The sequence below is a fragment of the Hemicordylus capensis genome, chromosome 6 (assembly GCF_027244095.1).
Source record: "Hemicordylus capensis ecotype Gifberg chromosome 6, rHemCap1.1.pri, whole genome shotgun sequence".
Taxonomy (NCBI): domain Eukaryota; kingdom Metazoa; phylum Chordata; class Lepidosauria; order Squamata; family Cordylidae; genus Hemicordylus; species Hemicordylus capensis.
This window is the reverse complement of record NC_069662.1, coordinates 45947361-45972611: the sequence shown is the minus strand read 5'-3', so window position 1 is coordinate 45972611 and position 25251 is coordinate 45947361. Positions and strand designations below refer to the sequence as shown.

Here is a 25251-nt window from a genome sequence, read left to right as displayed (position 1 = left end):
ATACGTGTTGCTGGGAAGTAACAGTGGGAGAGGGCTATTTGCTTACATATTCTGCTCATGGAGTTCCCAAAGGCATCTGGTTGGCCACTGTGGGAAACAGGATGCTGGACTAGGTGGACCTCTGGTTTGAGTCGTCAGGTCACTTATTATATTCCCAACAGCAACCAGTCAGATACTTTTAAATGCCCTCAAGCACTCTGTCTTTCTCCTATCTATCTAGTCATATGTCCAGGTGCAGTCTTTTCATGAGGTGGTTACTTCCAGTGGTAGAGTTTTGAGGTGCCCTTCACCAATTTATCTACCCCCTCCAACACATACACACCACTGCTTAGCAAATGGCTGTCGCAAGATGGTTCCCTCTCACTACTTGCTCCTTTTAGTCCAACATTCACCCTGCTATCTCCTTTATGCCAGGCTAGTAATAAAAAGGGGGAGGAAAGTAGATGAGGAAATGGTGAAAGGACAGTGGAGTGCTGATCATTCATAATTGCCTCTACCATTTCAGTCCCCTTTTCATTACTAGTCAAGAGAAGTAGGAGGGTGTGTGCTGGACCAAGCGGAGGAGGAAACTGAGACAGGTATTTATGCGTGTGTCCATGTCAGGGGAGGTACTATGGCGGGGGAGGTACTATGTCATTGCCTTACTTCAGGCAAGCTGAGGTCTTCAACTATCTATCTATCTATCTATCTATCTATCTATCTATCTATCTATCTATCTATCCATCTATCCAGATGTTCAAGATATTCCCAGTCTATTCTGCTGATGGAGGCTGTCTTTTATACTTGAGCATTTTGTAATATAAAACATCTGGAATATCCTGAAGGAGAAGTTATTTATTAACACTAAAGCTGGCACAAAATGCCGGTGATAAAAATATCTAATTCATACTCTCAACTTTCCATACTTCCATATAGGGAATGTGAATCTCAAAATCTTAATTTCAGTTTGATTTTGAGTTTATTGCCAGTTTTTAGGGAAAAGGTGGGGGGTTCCATTTTTTATATGTCAGTATCCTAGTTTGGGTTGCAATATATGGATTTAAGCCTTTCAACAATTAAAATTTCAAGATGCCAGATTTTGCAAGTCCTTTGGGTTTCACTGGAATGTTTGCAAAAAAGAAATGTGGTTAAAGACACCTCCCTTCTATTTTTGTCTAGGGGCATTTTCCACAGTAAACAGACGGAAATACCTTGGTATAGAGAGCTGCGGCCAGTCAGCTTACAGATGAGTGTACATTTTTGATAACTGTGTTGCAAATATGCACTTTTCACATTTTACATATTTAATGGCATTCTTAAACTGTCATCGATATGGTCCTAAAATCAGTGAAAAGAAAAAGAAGCCCCCAGTCCCATCAGGTGGAAAACAGTTGCCTGAAACAGTCTGGCAGTAAATCTCAGAGACTATGGGGATATGACAAGGAGGTTCAGAATGCCAAGGGCACACCCAAAATGATGCTAGCTTTTGCTCAAAAGTATATCTTAAGGAACAGGATGATTTGTTCCCCTCCCAAATGCAGAGGAAGGCATACTTTCTTGTGTGGACAGGAAATAGCTATTAGCAGTAATTGGCTGTTGAGTTGGGTCTAGTGCTCCTTACATAGCCCTTTAGGGAAGCTTGTGTTGAACCCTTTTATTCTAAATGTAGCATTACTTTGTGGCATGAAGAGATGACAATAGAACATTGTCAGCAAAAGGAAATGTGTTGCAGTGATATGCTTATTTCTCATTATGAGGAGTCAACCACAGATCCAGGGGTAGACAAATTAATGGTGCCAGACAAGAGAAGGTCAAAGTTGATGCAGTGCACTATACTCTCCCTCAGGCAAGCACATCAGCAGTTAAGCACATCAACAAGATAAGCCTTAATAAAAAGCACATCAACAGTGTAAGCCTTAATAGCTCTACAATAGATCTGTCTCCAAGATTTTGAGAAAGTGAAACAGACTAAGGGGCCTGTTCACACAACCCTTGGTCACAGGGTTGTCCCATTTGGTACATGGGAGTTGTCTGTATACAGGTGAAACTCGGAAAATTAGAATATCGTGCAAAAGTCCATTAATTTCAGTAATGCAAATTAAAAGGTGAAACTGATATATGAGACAGACGCATTACATGCAAAGCGAGATAAGTCAAGCCTTAATTTGTTATAATTGTGATGATCATGGCATACAGCTCATGAAAACCCCAAATCCACAATCCCAGAAAATTAGAATATTACATGGAACCAAGAAGACAAGGATTGTAGAACAGAACAATATCGGACCTCTGAAAAGTATAAGCATGCATATGTATTCAGTACTTGGTTTGGGCCCCTTTTGCAGCAATTACTGCCTCAATGCGGCGTGGCATGGATGCTATCAGCCTGTGGCACTGATGAGGTATTATGGAAGACCAGGATGCTTCATAGTGGCCTTCAGCTCTTCTGCATTGTTTGGTCTCATGTCTCTCATCCTTCTCTTGGCAATGCCCCATAGATTCTCTATGGGGTCAGGTCAGGCGAGTTTGCTGGCCAATCAAGCACAGTACACTGTATACTTTTCAGAGGTCCGATATTGTTCTATTCTACAATCCTTGCCTTCTTGGTTCCATGTAATATTCTAATTTTCTGGGATTATGGATTTGGGGTTTTCATGAGCTGTACGCCATGATCATCACAATTATAACAAATTAAGGCTTGACTTATCTCGCTTTGCATGTAATGCGTCTGTCTCATATATCAGTTTCACCTTTTAATTTGCATTACTGAAATTAATGGACTTTTGCACGATATTCTAATTTTCCGAGTTTCACCTGTATGCCAGCTCCCAGCCAATGGTCAGCTAGTAGGGGACCTGATGGCCAAGCCCACTGCCGCATGACTTTGACATGGCCCTGCAGAAGTTCTCAACACCTGCTGAAAGCTGATTCCTGATACGTTTGGCATGTTTCCTACAAGTTTCCGCATGTGTGTGTTCAAATGTTTCAGAAGGTATGTTTGACATGCTGTGGAAACATGAGGACCTGCCCATCCTATAACATGTGAGGTGGAACATAGTCTCAGTGCTCTGAGTTCTTTTTTCTAGAACTAGAACTCCTGATATGCAATAGGTGCTGATTAATTAATACGACCATCTCGGGGTCAAACTACGTTTGATAATAAAAAGCATCTTTTCCTTTCTGTCAGTTATTTTCACAGCAGGATCACAACTTGGAATAGGGAAACACCCTGGGGGAAAGCAGGGGCGTAGCTAGGGGAGAGGAGGCCCGTGTTCATCCCTCTCTCTGGCGGCCTCCCAGAGTGAGGGAGATAACGAAGATAATAGGGAGGGATGGAGCTGGAAATTTATAGATTTCACCCATAAGATCCCACACAAGCGCTAACTTCCTTCAGTCCATATTTCATGGGTTGGTCAGCTGGCGCAGCAAAATGATGTGATGGCTTGAATGTGACCCCATGGGGAAAGGTCTGGTGGTCAAGGCAGGAACAGAGACTCTGCTCTGCAGACAGTTCCTCCAACCTGCCTTTCTCTCCTTCCCCTCCGGATCATTCAAGACATTCCCCAAGTACAAGCTCAGCAAAGCTCAGCGATCACTGAAACGAAATTATGGATGGAAAGGTCCTCTGGGCAAGGGAGGGGAGGCTCTGAGAACTATAATTGGTCTATAGGAGTGGCTGTGAGGGAGGACCGGTTAGTATAATGACTTTTATTGCACTGTGTCACATCTCTGTTGGAACAAACTGCCTGCAACAATCCATGTCTGCTGCACCAAATTTTAATCTCACACTCTTGAGACATTCGTCTTCTCCAGATCCAGGACCACTTTTCTCTCCAGTCTGCAACATAGGAGGACCCACTTTTAATTTCTCACCTTGCATACAGTGCTCTCCCCCCGCCACCCCATATTTTCCTTTATCTCTTGCTCCTTTTGTTTCTCTGTTTCTCTTTATCCATATTTCACCTTTCTAAGTCCATCACCTTTTACTCTGTCTATCCTCCCTGTGTGCCCTTCTTTCTCCTCCCATCCACCCTTCTCTTTCTCTATTCTTGGCAGCAAATAGCCACTTTGGCAACAATCTACTGTTTCAGGGAGCAGGTTTGTGGCAGGAAATGGCACAGGAGGGAAAGTTTTAACCTCCCCTCCAGACAGGCCCCAGTCCTGATCTGCATCCCATCTCTGTGGCTTTTTGTGTAAAATGAGACACTGCTGTTTTTAACATCAAGTGTCATTTAGCCCTAAGTGCTCACAAATACACTTGTGCTTTCCTTCTCTCTCTTTGTCCGTTCTTCTTCTCTTCATATTTCTACTTATTGTTTTTCCCCTCCATCTTTATTTCCAGGGCAGATTCAAACCACCACAGTGCCCCTTTCTTAGCTGTGTGCACACCCACACCACTGTTGCTGCGGTTTCTCCTGCTACCTTCTGGATTTTAAAAGAAAGAGGAAATGGAGAGGATTGGTGGCCTGGAGTGTCTCCCAGAAGAGGAGTGATAAATTGTGGCTGGGCATGCTGGGAGTTGTAGTTCACTAACGTCTGGAGGACCTTGGGGTCATGGTGGACAGCTCGTTGAAAGTGTCGACGCAATGTGCGGCAGCTGTGAAAAAGACCAATTCCATGCTAGGGATCATTAGGAAGGGGATTGAAAATAAAACTGTGACTGTGCGGCCACACCTGGACTACTGTGTACAATTCTGGTCACCACATCTAAAAGAGGACATTGTAGAACTGGAAAAGGTGCAGATGTGGGCAACCAAGATTATCAGAGGCCTAGAGCACCTTTCTTATGAGGCAAGGCTATAACACCTGGGGCTGTTTAGTTTAGAAAAAAGACGACTGTGGGGAGACATAATAGAGGTCTATAAAATCATGCATGGCAGGGGCGTAACTATAATAGAGCAAGGGGAGACAGTTGTCTGGGGGCCCACTGCCTGGGGGGGGCCCCCAGAGGCAAGTCACATGACTGACTCCCCCAGACGCGCTCCCGCCTGGGCTTCCTTCAGTTGTATTCTTCCTCCGAAATTGATGTGAGTGTTCAGACCTGGAGCTACCAGAACAGCATGTCTTTCTCTAGTACCATTAAATGACTTACATCATCTACAATTCACTAAACCTTAAAAAAAATAATTTAGGATGATGTTCTAGTGTGGCACATAGCGGGGTGTGTGTGTGTGTGTGTGTGTGTGTGTGTGTGTGTGTGTGTACACACACACTATGCTTTTTGTTACCACTATTCAGCCTCATTTAAGATTGCTTTACTTCATGAGTGGGGGCCCATTTTAAAATCTTGTCTCTGGGCCCACTCCAACCTTGCTATGCCCCTGATGCATGGTGTGGAGAAAGGGGATAGAGAGAAATTCTTCACCCTCTCACATAACACTAGAACCAGGGGTCATCCCATGAAATTGATTGCCGGGAAATTTAGGACCAGCAAACGGAGGTTCTTTTTCACACAAGGCATAATCAACTTGTGGAATTCTTGGCCACAAGATGTGGTGACAGCCAACAACGTGGATGGCTTTAAGAGGGGTTTGGATAACTTCATGGAGGATAAGTCTATCAACAGCTACTAGTCAGAGGGCTACAGGCCACCTCTAGCTTTAAAGGCAGGATGCCTTTGAGTACCAATTGCAAGGGAGTAACAGCAGGAGAGAGGGCATGCCCTCAACTCCTGCCTGTGGGCTTCCAGAGGCATCTGGTGTGAAACAGGATGCTGGACTAGATGGGCCTTGGTCCTGATCCAGCAGGGCTGTTCTTACGTTCTGAAGATCCAAAGTTTAGATCCCACTGCTCTAGGCCACCACCTACATTGTCCACATTTCCTCTTCCAAAATCTAGCAGGGAGTGGGAGGAAATGGGCCAGTACCGGCTGGTGTGCTGCTGGGAAGGAAGGGGTGAACTGGTCAGAAGTAGGTTGAGGCAGCCAGTTGACACAAGGCACTAACTATCTGCTACCTGAAGCAACTGCGACCACCAGTGTTTTGGGTGGGCTGGCCCTGCCCTGTTTCTCTTTTCTGTCCTCGGGCCCACCCTCTGGGCTGTATGTGAGTTTCTACTGTCTCCTCATGAAGCCTAAGCCTCTTTAAAGGTTGTTTTCTTGAGTCCTGACTCTTGTATGAATTTTGTACAGAATCTATGGAATCTACACCAAGAAGCAGACATCATGTGCTCTTCCTCTGTTGGGAGGCTGGATGCCACATTCTGTGCCCCCTGTGTAGTTTCTGAACTGCCTTTAAAGGGACTTAAAAAAAAAAAACCTGAAACTCTGCTCCTATAGGTGGGCACATGGCCAAATGACAGGTGAGGATCTCATCTTAGAGACAGATCCTGTGGCAGCTCTAACTAGCCATGATGTCATTTCCCCCAAGATCAAATTGACTAGAAACTCTGGGGGAGTCTTTCCCTTTTGTCTTTCCCTTTCTCTTAAACATGGCTTGGCTGGCTTGCAGGTGTCTGCTGGCAGCTTTCGTGCTATGTGCCTTCTAGTGATAAACTATGGCCTCTAGTCTTTTGCTTTGTTGGATTGCTGAGGGATTGATGGTGCGTGGGTAGTCCTTCCTTTGGGCATTCTGTTCTTTCCTAGAGCAGAGTATCTGGGAAGTACTTCTATCCCTGAAGATGGGTGTGTTCCAATGAGAAGTGCTTTGCTTTCATCATGGTGGATTCAATGATAATTGCGCAAAACTTGTTCAACATCATTTTAATCTTGTTGCCCATCATAATTAGTCTCCAGGATTTGCATGATGCCTAGCAGGCACCCTCTGATAATTATTTTCCCATGTCTTTGATGTGTTAAGCAGACAACAATGTGGAATAAATTGGTATAGGGAAAATAATGAATGTGGACTTTTAATATGTTTGTGTGTTAGACACACATACACAACACATTAAGTTTTAATTCTACATTATATACTTTGATAATTCATGTATTCGTTACTGTTTGAAATGTGCAGTTATTGCCTGGGAAATGTTAGGGCTGCAGTTTCTTTTTTAATAATGGGGTTGTCCTACACTTCTTTAATAAATATTTCATCATGAGACGTTTGCCGCCAATGTGTCTCTTGTTTTAATTCATGCTTTGTAGCTCCTCTTTTTCTGTTCTCGCAGGGGATTCATTTTTGATTGAGTATCCAAAGAGTACTCTCTCAAGCACACAAAATTGGTGCTGGATATTCCCAGTGCTTGGATGAAAGACAGCTGCAAACAAATTTCACAGGTCATATGAATATCTGTATGAAGCTGCCTCACAGAGTCAAGCCATTGGTCTTTGTACCTCAGTGCTGCCTGCACTGACTAGCAGCAACTCTCCAGGGTCTCAGACAGGGGGTCTTTCTCAACGTTTCTAGCGATGCCAGGGATTGAGCCTGGGACTTTCGACATGCAAAGTACGTGATCTAATACTGAGCTATGGGCCTTCCCCCACCTGCCCCCCAATTTTTCCTTACAAGTGCAGCCTCTCCTTCCGTCAGAAGCCTGGGTTTGTCTGGGAATTTGACCCAGAACGTCTTACACCCAAACCAAGAACCAACCCCCTAAGAACAACTACTTGGAACAACTATTTGGAAATTCTACTTTTGTCCTGAGGTTGAAAAGTGTGTTTACCCTTAACCAGATTCAAATTTCAACCTGCAAACCTCACCCTCAAGCCTGCTACACACTCATAAGAACAGCCCTGCTGGATCAGGCCCAAAGCCTATCTAGTCCAGCATCCTGCTCACACAGTGGCCCACCAGATGCCTCTGGAAGCCCACAAGCAAGAGATGAGGGAATTCCCTCTCTCCTGCTGTTGCTCTCCTGCAACTGGTATTCAGAGGCATCCTGCCTTTGAGGCTGGTGGTGGCCTATAGCCCTCCAACTAGTAGCTGTTGATAGACCTGCCATCCATGAATTTATCTAAACCCCTCTTAAAGCCATCCAGGCTGTTGGCTGTTACCACATCTCATGACAAAGCATTCCATAGATTAATTATGCACTGTGTGAAAAAGTATTTCCTGTTGTCAGTCCTAAATTTCCCAACCATCAGTTTCATGGGATGGCCCCTGGTTCTTTTGTTGTGAGAGGGAGGGAAAAAAATTCTTCTGTCCACTCAATACTACATGCATAATTTTATATACATCAAACTTGTCTCCCCGTAGTCGCCTCTTTTCCATACTAAAGAGCCCCAAATGCTGTAGCCTTGCCTCATAAGGAAGGTGGTCCAGGCCCCTGATTATTTTGGTTGCCCTCTTCTGCACCTTTCCCCAGTTCTACAATATCCTTCTTAAGATACACTGATCAGAATTGTACACAATACTCCAAATCTGGCCGCACCATAGATTTGTACATTATAATACTAGATTTCTTATTTTCAATCCCCTTCCTAATGATCCCTAGCATGGAATTTGCCTTTCTCACCACTGCCGCACTCTAAGTTGACACTTTCAAAGAACTGTTGACTGCGACACCCAGATCGCTCTCCTGGTCAGTCACTGATAGCTCAGACCCCATCAGTGTACATGTAAAGTTGTGGTTTATTGCCATGATATGCATCACTTTACACTTGCTTACATTGAACCGTATTTGCCATTTTGTTGCCCACTATCCCAGTTTGGAGAGATTCTTTTGGAGCTCCTCACAATCTGTTTTGGATTTCACAACCCTAAATAGTAGTGTCATCTGAAAATCTGGCCACTTCACTGCTTACCCCAACTTCTAGATCATTTATGAACAAGTTAAAGAGCACTGGTCCCAATATAGATCCTTGGGGGAACCCCACTTCTTACTTCCCTCCATTGTAAAAACTGTCCATTTATCTCTACGCTCTGTTTCCTGTCCTTCATCCAGTTACCAATCCACACATGAACCTGTCCCCTTATTCTATGACTGCTAAGTTTATTCAAGAGCCTTTGGTGAAGAACTTTGTCAAAAGCTTTTTGGAAGTCCAAGTATGTCAACCGGATCACCTTTATCCACATGCCTGTTGGCACTCTCAAAGGACTGCAAAAGATTAGTGAGGCAAGACTTGCCCTTGCAGAAGCCATGCTGGTTCTCCTTCAGCAAGGTCCATTCTTCTATATGTTTAATAATTTTGTCCTTAAGTATGCTTTCCATCAATTTACCTGGCACAGAAGTTAAGCTAACTGACCTGGATCCCCCCTGGATCCCTTTTTTAAAATCGGAATTACATTAGCTGTTTTCCAGTCCTCTGGTATAGAGCTTGACTATAGAGACAAGTTACATATTTTGCTAGGAGACAAGCAATTTCATATTTGAGTTCCTTGAGTACTCTTGGATGGCATCGAGAGTGGATGGCATCTGGCCCTGGCGATTTGTTAATTTTTAGTTTCTCAAGACAGTTTCGAGCATCATCTTTCATCACCTCAAATTGGTACAGTTCTTCAGCCTCCAAGCCTGAGAAGCCCAGTTCCGGAGAGAGTAGTAGTAGTTCTGTTATTGCAGCCATAGGCCAAACAGAGAGAATATATAGTTAGTGTCCCCAAGTAAACCTTTGAAGCTAAAGCTAAACCTTTCAAGTTTCAGTTGAAAGTAAAATATGTGTTGAAGGGAGGGTGAATTCTCAAGAAAATGAAGATTCCTTATTCAAATGTGGTAGTATACTGTAAAATCAAATGTATGGTCTCCTAGCTGGAATTTTTACAGCATTCAGCATTCTGAATCTTGTTAGTTTTAGGGTATAAAGTTTTGAAATATGTCAACATAGCTTCACATTTATGATTAAGGTGTTGCTTAGCCTAATTTTGGAAGCTGAATTTGAGTTGTGTGGGGTCAAAATGTTAAAATATGGTCTTCTCCTCCTCCAAGAAAGTCTTGCTACTTCCTTTCCTTGCTTCTGATTTGCAGCCTCTCCACATCATTTGGTGGCAAAACTGTAGATTCCATAGCTTCACGTAAAACTTGGGAAGGGGGCAGAAGTGGTGTGTGTGTGTGTGTGTGTGTGTGTGTATGTGGTGGGCTGCTGTCCAAGCACCAAGAGCCAAGCAAGCTCCAAGAGTACACTGTGCTGCATCTTTAAAATCTGACCACCACATTAGAAAATGAAATGTGAAGGTCGCTTCTATGGGAAAATGGCCAATTAATTAACCTGAAATATTATCATTAAATGGTGGGTCCCAACCCAGTTCTTTAATGAAATGTAACATGGATATATTTGGGTTGCCACTGTGGCTCTTTGGGATGGGGTGGGTGGTGGGTGGTGAGAGAATCAGGCCTTCGTCCCTAAGTAGGGACTTCCTGCCCAGCAAATGATGAGCACTGTGGTCTACAGGGTGCATGAAGTGCACATATGAACCTTTTAGAACCATTTGTGGAAGTAAAGCATAGTGAAGCAGGCAGCAGCCTGCATCCTCTTACCCATATAATTCTCTCAAGGTATAACCAATAAAACTCTGTTGGTCATCAGCACTGTAGTATGAACAGCCTGTACATTGCCAGGCTCCATCCATAACCCACCAGGTTCTGCCTTGGCTCTGCTCACTCTGCACTCCCCATAGCCCTGCCCAGGGGAAGCTGGCAGCCTTAGATGTGGCCGTATGGGGTGGGTGGGGGGCTTCCTGGGAACCTGCAATGTCCTTTCAGCTAGCACGATGAGAGAGATGTGTGGAAGGTATAAGACACTGCTTCATACTGACCATTTGACCCAGCGTGGTGTCTACCCTACTGACAGCAGCAGTCTTCGGCGGAAAGCTTGAAAAGTCCTCCTGCCTGTGCTCTTTTTCAAAGGAGATGCCAGGATTCGGCCTGGAGCCTTAATTATTCCGAGCATGAGCACCTGAACTAAAATTCTGCTGTGTAGCTGTACAGACTTGGTCCATAGGCTGAGCTGGAGTACCCCAGTGTGTCAGGGACCCCAAGGTCATCACCTGCCTGGTAGATGGACAAGGGGACTTGGAAGCTATGCTTGAAGCTAGGGCCGCTTGAGGCACCACAAGCTGTCTGGAAGTTCAAGGTATAATGAGATACTGCTGGTTTCCCTTTGATCTGGTATTTGATGGGCGATGGCAGACATTGGTTGCCTGATGGCAGACACTGAGGGAACAAGGCCTGGTTCATGTGTATCTGTCTCACATCCCAAAGTCTGCTTGTGTGGTATTAGCAGTAATGGTATTAGAAGTATTGCCTGAGTGTGTTGCTCATACTATTAGCATGTTGGAGCTAGTCTCATCTGAGATGGTTTTATGGAGTTGTCTTGCAGGAGAAACATCACCCAAAGTGTAGGGTGAAGGTAGCCTGTCATTTTACAAGCCCTGTTAAATCTGGTTTCTCATATGGCCATCACCATCACATTCTCAGAACTGACTAAGTTGCCTTTCAGGCTCAGTTGCAGCGAGCAAAGCCTTTATTAGAAGCAAGAGGCTTGATTAACCAATTGCAGGGAAGATTAACATGAACAAGCTGTCTGACTTAGCTCAGAAGCAGGAGATACAGGCAGAGATCCAGCTAAGTAACCTTACAAGCAGGCACCAAAGAGCTAACCTTGGGACACACAGGATAGGTTTAGGATTTTAGGATTAGGGCTAAACAACAAATCATACAGGTTGTGTGCTCAGCTTTCCCAGAGTGTGCTTCAGTAAGCTCATCAACCAGGAAAATGGAGGAGTGTGTTGATCAGTTGCATCCTTTTCTGTAGTACTCTGGAGGGAGAGAGAAAGAGAAAACGGATTGGGGTAGCCTAAAATGGAAGCTTTCAAACTCTACAAACTCAGCAGGGCTTGTTTACAAAACCATTCAAAACAATTGATTGCAGGATTGATTCTTGAAATAATCTTTGTCTACAAAAACAAGGTATTCCATGACATTTCAGCTATGTATCCCTTACTGTCTCTCTTGGGCAATTTGAGCTGCAATCCTAAACACGCTTACTAGCGAGTAAGTCTTGTTGAACACGTGAGATTTGCTTCTGAGTAAACATGTACATGATTGCATTGTTGCTGTGTTTCTATAAAAAGCAGTAAAATCCACCTGCCAGAGATAACAACCCTATCACATTGTATGCAATCATGTACCTTCTCCGTAGTGCATTGAGAGCTACTCATCTTACTAGAGGCTGTAAGTACCGTATATATAACGGCTTCACTATTGTGTAACTCCATTTGCACAATTTTTGCACTTGTGCAACTACACTCTTGCACAACTGTGCAGACATTATGTCCCACCACATGTGTAATGTTGCACAATATGTCAGCCACTGAGATGTCACTAATGCCAAACCAACCAGTCTTTTAAAATGAGGGATGTGCCAAATGTTCACCCATTTTGATTCTCAAGTCAAATATAAGTGCTTTACGTGGACAGAAATCCTTCCTGAAAAAAATCTAAAAATATGAATATTCACCTTTTTCTAAAGCTGTTCACTGACTATGGCTTGGGTCATGTATAATGCAAAACCTTAGGTCCAGTAGACCTGTGGTCCGCCCTCCCACTGCACTTTCCGAACATAACACTGAGCAGTCTCTCTGCAGTCAGCGAGACTGTACAGAGGCAGGGGAGCTGGCTGTGTGGGCTTCTTTTTTTCCTGAATGACAGCCTGCATAGCCAATAGGAGCCAGATCAAGGGAGGAACTTCCTCCCTTAACTCTAGTTAAGTGAAACTGTATGCCAGCAGTCTAGACTTATTTAAATAATCAGGAGTCATGTAGTGAATTTAATAATGATGCTCCAGCATCACATAGCCCAGCATATTTGACTCTGACATCACTTAAGGCAAAGGAAATCAAATTATTGGCAAATTGTTAGCAAAGGGCCAATAAAGTCTACTTGGGACAATACTCTCTGAATGAGTGAACACTCAATTCCCTTTCACAGCAATCCTCAACAAGTCATTGGATGTGTGGAATGTTCCTTTCGGTCTGACAATGTTTGCAGAAATCACCCCCTCTTTCGTCTCAGTCTCACTCAGAAATAACCACAAATCCCAGATTTCACATGAAATCAAGGACTAGGCTATACACACAGTTTTCAAGCTGACTTGAGCATGTGTGTGTGTGTGTGTAAAACTCTCTCTCAAAACAACACCCACCTTAGAAAATATGTATCCAAATACAATGCAATGAAAATGGGAGGGAGTGACAATGCAGCTTGCTCTTTCATAACATGAAAAATATATCACCTGGCACATTCCTAGGCAGCTACAGTTAATGGTGATGTCCTTGTCCTTGGGTCAAATGACAAGTAATTCCTCCTCTTGTTCCAGCTGAAGTTGGGTGGCTAGCTCCTGCTCCTCTGTGAACAAAGAGGAGACAATTCAGTTTAATGAGATAATAAAAAGTCTTTATGTAGATGTGACCTCGATCTCTCTCTCTCTCTCTCTCTCTCTGGGCAGGTTCTGACAACCACTTGTAAGTACTTACCAGGTAGGTATGAGAGAAACTGGAGATTGCAAGGAGGGTACACTCCCATTGGGTGGGACATCTGAACCTGCCCAAATCTGGTTTCCAAGATTCTCCACCTGACATTCTCCTGACTCTTGTCTCCAAGATCTGTAAATCAGGCAGAGAATCTTAGGTGAATGTCCTGTGAAGAATCATGGGAACGGACTTGGGTGGAATCAGCTGTCATGCCCAATGAGAGTTCACATTCCTCATGATCTCAGTTCCTTTTGGACCTACTTGGTAAGTGCTTACAGATGGTCACCAGAAACTGTCCCCCCAGCCTGCCTCTACGAGTCTTTGGCTGATCTTTGCTGGTCACATTTCCCACCATGTTTCTTTTAGCTTCATTCCCAAAGATGCTGTCAGGAGTGAGACAGAGCACTGTTCATCATTTGTGTTCATCAGTCAGTCTTACCTTAAGGTTCAAATGTGTGACATTCCAGCACCAGCTATAAGGAACTATGGGTGGAAGTTTGCTTTCCATGTGAATGCCATGGAAAGGCTAGATTTGGTTGACAGGGGGGGACAGTTATGGATCATGATATTTTGAGTCCAAGAACCAGACCAGATATTTTGAGTCCAAGAATCTCAAGCTCCTACTAGAAAGCTTCACTTGGCTGTCAAAACGTCAAGCTCTGGGAACAAATGATTGGGTCTGGTGATGGATTTAAGCCACACCGTTCACTCACTATAGAGATCTGATTTCCCACAGCAAACTTCCAAGCCTTTAACCATCACATCAGGTGTCAGTCAATGAGGCTGTTCTCACATCTAGCCTGGGGCAGCCAAGCTGAGGTTAGGCTGATCGTGAGATGTGGCAGGATCCTCACAGATCCCTCCGCTCCCTGCCCACTTGACCCTCTTACGAAAACTAGCTGTTAGCCGAGGCTAAGGGTGGACTCACACCCTCAACCCAGCTGCTGGGTATCATGTGTCTCCTTAGGCTGAGTTCAGCCCAAGGAGACACAGAAATAGGCGCATAGAGCATCCGTCAGATGGGGGAATCCCTCGATGCAACGTGTGTGTCATGCATTGCATTGTGGGATGCCCAGAGGCTGGAACAACAAGCTCCAGCCCTGGATCCCTCCACCCTGCTCTGTGCTTCATGGAGCTGCATGGAGCAGGGCTGCCCATGTGGGAATGCAGAACACGTTCTCACCACAAAATTGCTCATATGTGGGGAAGGTGAGGTTTACCCTGCCTTCCCCACCCCTGCCCGCCTGCATGCCAGGGTGATCGTGAGAATTTCCCCAATGTATGATTCAGTACTATCACATATAATGAGTGTGGGGCTTCCCCACCCTCCTCCATGAAACAGGGTTGTTTACCCAGTCAGTGATGTGCCGAGAGAGGCAGGAGGCTCTGGTTGCTGGGGCAACCCAGCAATTCCCTCCTGGAAGATAGGAAGGGCTTGGAGAGGCAGGCAATGGCTGCTGGGGGATGGGCTGGTGCAGCCCAAGAGGCAGCAGAGTGGTGGAGACGGAATCATGATGACGTCGGCCCCACAGCTGCAGCCTGTGTGGAAATGCTAGCAAGAGGGGTGGAGTTGGAGGAAAAGGCCCCTTGGGAGGCCAGAGATTGGGTGGCCCATCCACTTGCCTGGCCAAGGGAGAAGGAGCAAGCAGGTAGTGGGGAAGAATGTCCTAAATTTAGAGCTTTATTTAAGGAAGAGAAGAGATGATCAGCAGGGACTGGGGTTGTTGGTCTGGTGAGCTCCCAGGGAGGAGCACAGATCTTTATTCCCACTGATAGGTGCAGGAGTGGAGTGTCATCGGCATGCTAGAAGACTCCGAGGAGTTGGAGGAGGGGACGGAGCTGACAGCAGAGGAGGGAGGGTAAGGACCAGAAGTTGCATAGGAGAGTGGGTCCAACACACAGGGAGTCAAAGATGAGTTAGAGCCAGGTGAGGCAGCTCTTGTGGAGGAGGCATGACCGGTCTCAGCTGTGGAGAGGCGTCAGTCCAAGAGACAGCAAAAGTTAAGGAGCCACATGCATAGAACAAAAGGCAAAGCTGCTAACTCAGGAATTCTTGATTAACAGCACCGGGGTGGGGTGGGGGGTCATCCATTTTAAGACGACTGTACCACAGCTACCCTGCTGATCGCAACGTCAATTTCCTGTGAGCTAATTGGCTGTGTTCGTGTATTGCCTTGACTGTGTTTGGACCCTGGACTGTGTTGACCTTGCCCGTGGATTTCACTTTGGACTCTGTTGAATTGATTGGATTGACTTAGACTGGCCCTGGTTTGGAGAATTCCTTTCTGTAAGACTTTGCTGTTATACTTCTCCCTGTTTTACTCTCCGTTTGGCTAGCCTGACAGATTTATGACATGGAATGAATATATTTCCCTCCTCCCCAACTCTGAGGCAATGCCCCGTGCCTGTAATTCAGTGTGAGAGGGTGTGAAGCTCAATTGGGGGATTCCTCCTCCCTAAACAATGAGTTTCCCCATTCACACCAGTAGCCATCAAAGTTGTGTGGCAGTGACAAAATAACTCATTACATGATGTCCCCAAATCATGCTTCAAGTGCTAATTGTTCCATCTGGGGAGGTTGGGGACTTCATCTTGGGGGTGCCAATTCCCAGAATAAGCCAAACATGTAACCTGAGACTTGGAGTCCGGGGATTCCAGGACAATATAGCTACATGATATGGGGAGGTGGTGGCTAACTGCAGATGTCCTATGAATCCCTCCCTTAGATCCCTCCCAGAGACTTTCATTTGGGGCAGTATATAAATATATTGAATGAATGAATGAATGAAATCATGGCCTTGTGCCAGGACTCCAAGGAAGGAAAGACATTCCCCAGGAGGGGCCACACAAAGTGACAACTTCTACCAAGCACTTTCTACGCACACATGGTCTTGCTGCTGCCCCTCTTCTAGCAGATTGCGGTACGTCTGGATCTCTCGCTCTAGCCAGTTTTTGATATCCAGGAGCTCTTTGTGTTCTCGGTTCTGACCCTCCATTTCCAAGTGCAGTTCTGCCAGCTGCTGCTCCATGCAGGAGATGCAATCCTGTATGTCAGCCAACTGGGCATTGTAGCGACATCCTGCTTCAACCAAAGACGCTTGCAGTGTGTCCCTCTGGAAGGAGGAGGAGGAGGAGAAAGAGGAAGAGGAAGAAGAAGAAGAAGAAGAAGAAGAAGAAGAAGAAGAAGAAGAAGAAGAAGAAGAAGAAGAAGAAGAAGAAGAAGAAGAAGAAGAAGGCAAAATCTTAATTGTGGGAGAGTTAGGAACATAGAAAACTGCCGTATACTGAGTCAGACCATTAGTCCACCTAACTCAGTATTGTCTACACAGACTGGCAGCAGCTTCTCCAAGGTTGCAGGCTGGAGTCTCTCTCAGCCCTATCTTGGAGATGCCAGGGAGGGAACTTGGAACCTTCTGCTCTTCCAAGAGTGGCTCCATCCCCTGAGGGGCATATCTTACAGCGCTCACACATCAAGACTCCCATTCATATGCAACCAGGGCAGACCCTGCTTAGATAAAAGGACAAGTCATGCTTGCTACCACCAGACCAGCAGACCTCCCTTTCATCCCAGATGAATTAAGTGCTTTTTGAATGCCAAATTGCTTTTTAATAACATGTTACAAAGTAATGAATGTTGTTTACATAGCCTAATCCTCACCTGCACCAGACCGGAATACATGCATGGGGTCTCCAAGGATCAAGTGTGAAGATCTACACATTTGCACCAAAATTGCACTAACATGCCTACCCAGTTCCCAAGACCCACCCCATATCATATAATGCTATAATTCTTCACCAGTGGGATGAAAGGGATAAGGATGAATGGAGGAAAGGATTGCAGACTGCTGGATGTTTTGTTCTGCGTATAGTTTTGCTTCTGGGTTCTTCCAAATGTACTTGGTGAGGAAGCAAGGACTTTCCACAGCAAGGATTACAGTAGGTCTCCATGCCTTCCCTCTACAAGTCTTTCAACTGACTTTTAAGTGGCTCCCTTATACCTAGCAGTGGAAGAGCAACTGTCCCCATTCATCCCAGCACAGCGAGCCCTTTTGGGACAGGAAACCATTTTCTCATTCCGTTCATTGTGAAAACTGCTCTGAGAACATCTTTGTTGAAAAGTGGTATATCAATATGCCGTTTGCTAATAATAACACCAAAGAAGGCCCGAGGAGCCCAAAATATAGGGGTGATTTCTTGAAAGGGAATGCATGGGAAGATATGAGGCATGGCTGGTCAACCTTCTAGGGCAGGGGCACACAACTCAAATGCCCCATTGGGCTGAAACCAACCATGACTTGCTGTTCAGGGGCTGAGGTCAATTTTCTGTGCATTATTATATGACAATTAACAATATTAAAGAGAGCAATTATTAGCTGTTTCTGGATCCTTTCCCCCGTCAAGTGAACCACAATTTTAAACAAGGAAAGTAGCCAGAAAATAGGCCATGCTGCCCCTGCTTGGTCAGTGGGGTGGATGCCAGCCTGGCCAAAATGCCAAGACCTCTCCTCTCTTTAAATTGCTGTTGCTTTCAGACTACAATCCTAGGCATGCTTACTTGGGAGCAAGCTTTACTGGGCACACGGTGGGACATATTTCCAAGTAAACAGGCACCGGATGGCATTTTAAGGCAATCTCTGGAGAGGACAGGAAATTTCCCCCTTCAGAGATGAGGAAACTGACAAAAAGAGTGACCCTCTGCTTTCTGGGGTATACTCTGCCTGCTACTGCTTGCTGTTGCTGCTGTTCCAACCCACTCCATCCATTGCTGTGGCTGCTCACTGGCCCACTCTCTCATTGGTCCATCGCTGCCACTTGCATCTCATCTCGGGACAAACCAGAACTCTTAGTGGCTCCTGCTGTTGCTGCAGGATATTCCTATGTGGGGGCCAGCAAAGAAGGTCCCACAGGCCAAATCCGGCCCCTGGGCCTTATGCTGTGTGCAGGCCTGTTCTAGGGACTGAGCTGGTGGCCTAGTGCAATCTGAGCCACTGCCTGTCCCAGCCCTGTCTCTTGTCATTCTCTTGATGCTCTTAGCTGAGTGTCCTCTGCTACCCTGTGCATCAGGGCATCTACGCTCTGTAAATGGCCAGGGAGCACCTAGCTGTGTAGACCTATTAAAACTAAAGGGATGTGGACCTAACTGATAGGATGGTAGACCAGTGTGGCCTTCTATAAGTTGCAGTGAACTTTCTAAAGAAAATGTGGGCTAGAGCAGTGAAGGGTCTGCCATACCCACTGTCCCTTACCAGACTGCATTGAGCTTGAAGGTCAATCTCTAAGGCCTGCAGCTGGCGTCTCAGTTCAATGATTTTGTGGTTACCATCTTCCACTTCCTTGCTGCTGGTGAGAACTTCCTGGTTCACCTCCTCAAGCTGAAACACACATTGGTTAAGCATCAGCAATTTCAGCAGTTTTACTTATTATTCATTGTTTTGGAGAACAGGGAGGGTGAAATTGTGGTTAATACTGGTTTGGATGGAAGAGAACCAATGAGTCTGTTTTTGTTGTTCATAGCCAGAATTATGTGTGCTCTGCTATTAAAACAAACACACACACACACGCACACAACCCTCCAGATTCTGCAGCTTGAACAAATTACAGGTGGGCTGTGTTATTTATTATTTATTTTATTTAGTTAGATTTATATGTCGCCCTACTCCCATAATACTCAGGGCGGCTTACAAGCAATAACATACACAGCAACACAATTCTATAAAATACATCTTACATATCGCCATAACCCCAACCCCATACAGTACTTATTCCTTGAGAAATGCTGTTCCCACCAATTTCTGCACATAACGAATCCATGGATAATGAGTCATTGAATGAATAGGAATTGGGGGGTTAGGTTCCTGGAGGCCAAGTGTTGCTGTCTTGTTAGTAGGGTATCAGGAATACATGGTGCCCAGCACCAACCCATATAGACACACAATGTCGATCAATGTCCCATACTTGTGTATAACGAAGTCCAAGCAACTGGGGGAAAGGCAAAAAACAGCAGAAATAATTAAAATAAAGTGGTGTACCATGCTCTGTGGGTCTCCATGTCCAGCAATGCCCACCCCCCACCCCACCCCACCAACTGCCAATTTGTCAAATTTTCTGCAAAAAATCACGGTGGGGGGATTCTTTTTTTTAACCAGAAGAGTCACAAAATGGCTCTTAAATGGCAGCCAGAAATTACCTCGGTGGTCATTTCCGACCACCTGTGAACTGTGGATATGCAGGTTTTAACCCTTTCATATACATGAATATTGAAGTCGGGTGTATGGTTTCCAACCATGGATACATGGAACTGAGAATAGAGGTACCATGGGTAACGAGGTTTGCCTGTATGCACATTTGCATATATTTGCTTATTTTACAATTTTTGTTCCATGTCCACTGGACATGGAGAAGCTGTGCAGAACCATTGCCATCCTGGGCCCCCTACAAGCTCCACCTATTCCCCATCAAATGTCCATCTTTTCCACTACAGGGACTATATTCTCTACCTTGTCTTTGTACCACTTTGCAACCTCTTTGCGGTTTGAGTCAATCATTGCTTCATACTTGCATCTCATCTCCTCCAGGATTTTCTTGAGATCTGGCCCAGGACAGGTACTGATTTTTACACTGATGTCACTGTTTTGTTTATTCAGACGTCTTAATTCCTGCAAGGAGAGGAGAGCTCCCTTTGTTAAAATGCACAGATTATCTTTTTAGGAAGGAGGAAAGCATATTTTTGTTAGCTGATAGTGTACCTCTTCGTGGACCTTCTTGAGGCCACACAGTTCCTCTTGTAAAGATTCAAGCTCTGCCTCCAGGTCAGTCTTACATCTGGTCAATTGATCCAAAATGGGATGTAACCCACTAAGGTCAGCTTCCACGTTCTGACAGAAGCTACGTTCACTTTCAAGCCTAAATTAAACAAGAGGAAAGCATTCTGAATACTGCACATCTATTAGGGTCACCTGAAATAGTAAATATGCTTATCTCTTCAGTACTGGCCTTAAACAACTTTGAAACGGAAGCAAATATTGAGACACACACCCACACACTGGCCACATTCACACATAATGCAGAACCATGGGTCCAAACCGAGAGTTTGAATTGGAGTCTCCCCAGAGAAACCTCGGGTCATAGAAGGAACCTTGCTAGTACGGAAGGAACGGGACTGGAGTTGCCTGCATTCGGATGTAATGATAGGGAAACCTCTGGCCCCTGCAACTCTGGTTCTCTTTTACGTGCGAATGCAGCCAATGGCTTACATCCTGACTAATGAAGCACCAGGGCAATGGGAGAAACACTGGTATGGCATGAGCACATCTGAAGAGTTCCAGAGTAATGCTGCACCACTGCTAGTGTGTGTGGCGGTGAAGAGGGGAATCTAACAACCTTCCCTTCCCCAGAGCACTCTGTATCACCTGAAAATATGTCTCTGAGGGCTGCACAAGCCCCAGGGACATATTTTCAGATGGCACAGAGTGTTTTTTTTGGGGGGGGGGGTCACCAATATTTGTGCCCATGGCTGAGCCAGTAGTGGAGCTGAATTAATTGAACTTTTCAGAAGCACCAATGTTTCTCCCATTGCAACAGCACTTCATTAGTCAGGATGTCAACCACCTTTCTCAACTAATGACACACAATGATAGAGAACAGAGTCAGGAAAATTGTGCCCTCTCTAGAATCAGCAGCCAAAATAACAGTAGCTTCACATCATTGCATGGTAAGCCCAGCCCTGCATTACTGATGATTATACCAAACTAAAATTGGTAGGTGTTTGCCATGGGCGGAAATGACTAAAGGCTGATTTTAGTGTGATTTGGACTAGGAAAGAACTCGTGGAGCCTCAAGTAAAGCTCTGTCTCTTTAGCATCAGATAGAGCAGATCTAGAGATCAAGAGACACAAACTACTGCCCAAACCAGCAGCCCTGTTGTTTCTTTCTCTCAGTTTTCACCACAATGTTTCAAAAATAAAAATGCATATGATACCATCACACTTCAAGCTCCCATCCTCCAATCTACTTCTTGTGGGGCTGGGGAATCTCAAAATGTGATTATGCCATTGTCAGCGTTTTAATATACTAGACATCACAGGAGAAAGAGGGAGAAAGAGGTACAGGGCTGCTGCTTTCCATGGCAGTCACGCATCTCTTGCTAGGTCCACGCCAAGTCAGTGTCTCATATAGCATTCACACAGTAGGACTGTGCAGACCTTGCATTCAACATTGACTGAACATACGTGAAGGATGAGATCATGCTCACTGTCCCTCCCTTTCTATGAACATTCAGCATGACCTCTGAAAGAGCCTTAAGTATAAACAGACTGTACATGCATAAGTTCTGTACATGTGAGCAAGGACCCTGCTTTTTTTGCAGTATGTCTGGTTGTGCATACAGTTGGTAAACATGTAGGCTCTTTCAGAAGTTGCACTGAGAACACATGCTCAGTGGGAAAGAAAAACCAATGGAGACGAGTGGATGTGATCCAATTTTCCCCCATCTGCATTCAGTCTACACTGACATTGGCTGCCATACAACACAATGTTTCATCAGCCTTGTAGCAGAATGTGCAAAAACTTACGCAAAAATGCTCTTGTGAGACCAGTGGCCAATCAAAATAATTACTGTTGATTGTGCAACTGCATTTGTGCAATTTCTCGTGTTTGCGCAAGGGCACTCTTGTACCACTGATGCACATTCTATTACAAGGCAGACGGATTACTGTGTGGTATAGTAGAATGTCAACCTTTATGTCTATTGAAGTCCTGGAGAGGACCAATGTCCCTTCCCTTTTGCACACACCTAGCCTGCTTCCCCATCCAAATTCAAGTTTTCCACAGATATTAATTCAGAAATGTCTGAATGATTTGGGTCTAGCTCAGAGGTAGAACTGGTGAGGTGATAGATTAGATACTCACTTCTGTCTCACATCTTCCATGTTCAACTGGACGTTATCAATCTTGAGAAGGATCTTGTTATTCTCCACAGTTGTACAAATAATCTTGGGAAGGAGTGGTGAGAGAGAAAAAGAAGTGTTAGATCTCTTTTTACTTTATGGAGCCCCGGTTTACATGTTCAGCAGAACAAAGTGGTAGAGCAGTCTGTACCACAACAGAGTGCAGATGAGGCATGCTCATGTTAAATGTGTTTCCATGTTCTAAAAAAAACTGCCTGCAAGTCAGAAACTAGCACCTCAAGGGAAAGGGTTCTCACTTAACCACCTGCTCCTTCTTTTACTGGTTTTCTACTTGCAGGGATTTTTATGCAGGGGAATATCCAAAAGTGCTGTCCATCATCTGCAGGCTGAAGTGGTACAGTCAATTCTACCATCTCAAATTCTGACCCACCACATTCTGGTCTGATTCTGCTGCATGTGTAGACCAGGCCAAAGATGGGGGAATGCCACGCACATAAAACCATGAATAGACATTCTAAAGGCCATAGGATGACCCAAAAAGACTTTTGAGGGCTTTAATGGATCACAAGTCAAAACATGGTCAAAACAGACATAATTGGATGCTGGCACAAAATCAGTAGCCTGACTTAACAATCCCACCGCAACCCAGGCACAGAAAGTAAATCTGCCCCTTACATTTGTAGGGGAGAATATGAATCAAACCCCTTATTTAGAAAAGAAACCCAGTTTGATGAGAACAGAGCTCAGGGAGGAGATTTTGAGACAATTGATTAAAGCCTAAAACGAGGAAAGGTTTATTCTAAGAAGTAACAGACTTAGTCAGAAAGCCTGCACCCTTTACAAGCTACCTCATGGTTGAAGGAAGAAGAGGGCACAGAGAGAATGAAGAAGAAGGGAGTGTCCTAAGTCTACCAATCAGTCTACAAACTGCTTCCCTGTGAATTTTGCTTCACTTCTTATATTCAACAGTGAACTTTAATGGAACACAGCCATAACTGTTTTTCCTCATTTCCCTCCAGCTGCTTCTCTTGTATCTGGCACTTCTTTAGACAGTATTAATGCTGGTTCACCTCTTGCCATAGGATCCCCCCACCCAACCCACACTTCAGCAGAGCTTCTGTGCCTTTAAAAGCTGCTGGAGGAAGAGAAAATTCCGTAGGTGTCACCTTCCCTTGAATGGATTCAGTGGTGAGGGAAGCTTCATGTGCTGAATTAATGTCTTATGAAAGGCACAGGAGACCTGCTAGGAAAAGACAAATGCAGCAAACCTACCACACAGATGCTTGCCCAATAGCCACATCTTCCACAAAGTCTCCCTTTAACTTTTCTCCCGCATTCAATTACCCCTTAAAACCAATGGCACTGATTGACCATTGTGCACCATGGGACTGATACTGCACACAGAGTTTGAGATGGGGAACTCAATAAAGACAATGAGATAGGGTTCCCTTTAGGTGTTCTCCCAGCCGTATGGGATCTGCTTATCAGCACGCATCTCCCAAGTGGGTGGGGGGATGTTTAAATAAGAAAAGCACATGGGTGCAGCCAACTGCCTGGGTCTTTCCCATAGAATAAGCAACCACCTTCCCAGAGCAGTGCAGATTCTGTGGGGAAGATGCATGTGATTGCATCCCAACCATATTGTTGGTCATTTAAATGTTCTCAATGCAGAGCTGCTCACAAATAAGCAGCTCCCATGCGGCTGGGAGAACATCTAACAAGGACTTTGCCCCTGAAAAGTGCTCTATAAAAGATAACTAGTCACCTAATAGCACAACGGGGAAGTAACTTGTCTAGGGAGCAAGAGCTTGCTGGTTCGAATCCCCGCTGGTAGATTTCCCAAACTAGGGGAAATGCCTACATAGGGCAGCAGCGATATAGGAAGATGCTGAAAGGCATCATCTCACACTGCGCGGGAGGAGGCAATGGTAATCCCCTCCTGTATTCTACCAAAGAAAACCACAGGGCTCTGTGGGCGCCAGGAGTTGACACCAACTCGGCAGCACAACTTTAGTCATTTCAAGAGAGAAACATGAAATCCAGGATTTGAAAATGGATGAAAAAAACCAGTTTCCTTTATGGGTTTCTGCATATATAATGGCCTGCTTACACCGAATGCATGAACTAAAGTGCGCATGTTAGGAATGCTTGGAGTGTGGTTGACAGATGATGTCCTTACCTGGTTTTTAAGCTCCTCAATCTGCTGGTAATAATGGCTGTAGTCCTTCAGTTGACTGGTGGGCCCTTGCTTGGCATAGAAATCACTGATTCTGGTCTCAAGCTCTGCGTTTTCAGCTTCCAAGCACCTCACTTTATCTAGGTAACTGGCCAGGCGGTCATTGAGGTTCTGCATCATCATCTTTCCATTGGCAGAAGAGCAGATGACACCACAAACACCAGGATCACCGCCCATCCCACCAAGTGTGCTCCCAATGGCACCACTGCCAACTTCAACTAGGCCATCGCCATACTCCAAATGAGGGTAACCACCATAATTGCCACTGGGACAGTTTCCTGTACTTATTCTCCTTCTGTAGCCACTGCTGATAAATGCACCACTGCAACTGTTGCTTGAAAAGTTGCTTCGGCTAGTTCCATAGCCACTTCGGCAGGAAAAATTGCCTCTCATGCTGTCTAACCCACAAGAGGTGTAATAGCTGGAAGAGGCAGAGGAAACCCTGGACCTCCCATGGGAACCAATGCTGACACTTGTCCTCCCTGAAGTTACTGGGATATAGTTACTCCTGCTATTCATGGCAACAGCGATTAGAGATCCAACCCAAAGCAGGAACCAAAATGCAGAAAAGGAACCAAAAGGAACCAAAATGCAGAACTTGACACTCAGTCAGAATGCACAGCTGCTGGGCTGGCAGATCTTAATTTATATCTTTTCCAAAGGGTGTCACCATGGCGGGGATAATTCATTTCATCTTGCAAGTCTAGCTCCATCTTATCTTTCATGACCCCCCTCCCCCGCAAAAAAACAAAAACAAAAAAACCCCAAGGCAATTTGCCTGCAGATA

General features: G+C 45.0%; 1 protein-coding gene across 1 annotated transcript; it reads right to left on the bottom strand.

Moving 5' to 3' along the window:
- Window positions 1-13109: 13109 nt before the first annotated feature.
- Window positions 13110-24983, bottom strand: LOC128331311 (keratin, type I cytoskeletal 19-like). The gene is made up of 7 exons (XM_053264661.1): window positions 24408-24983; window positions 22230-22312; window positions 20069-20225; window positions 19820-19978; window positions 18569-18694; window positions 16206-16435; window positions 13110-13197 (listed from the first exon to the last, which is right to left on the bottom strand). Exons 1-7 carry the CDS (start codon window positions 24981-24983, stop codon window positions 13110-13112), a joined length of 1419 nt encoding a protein of 472 aa, XP_053120636.1.
- Window positions 24984-25251: the final 268 nt, after the last annotated feature.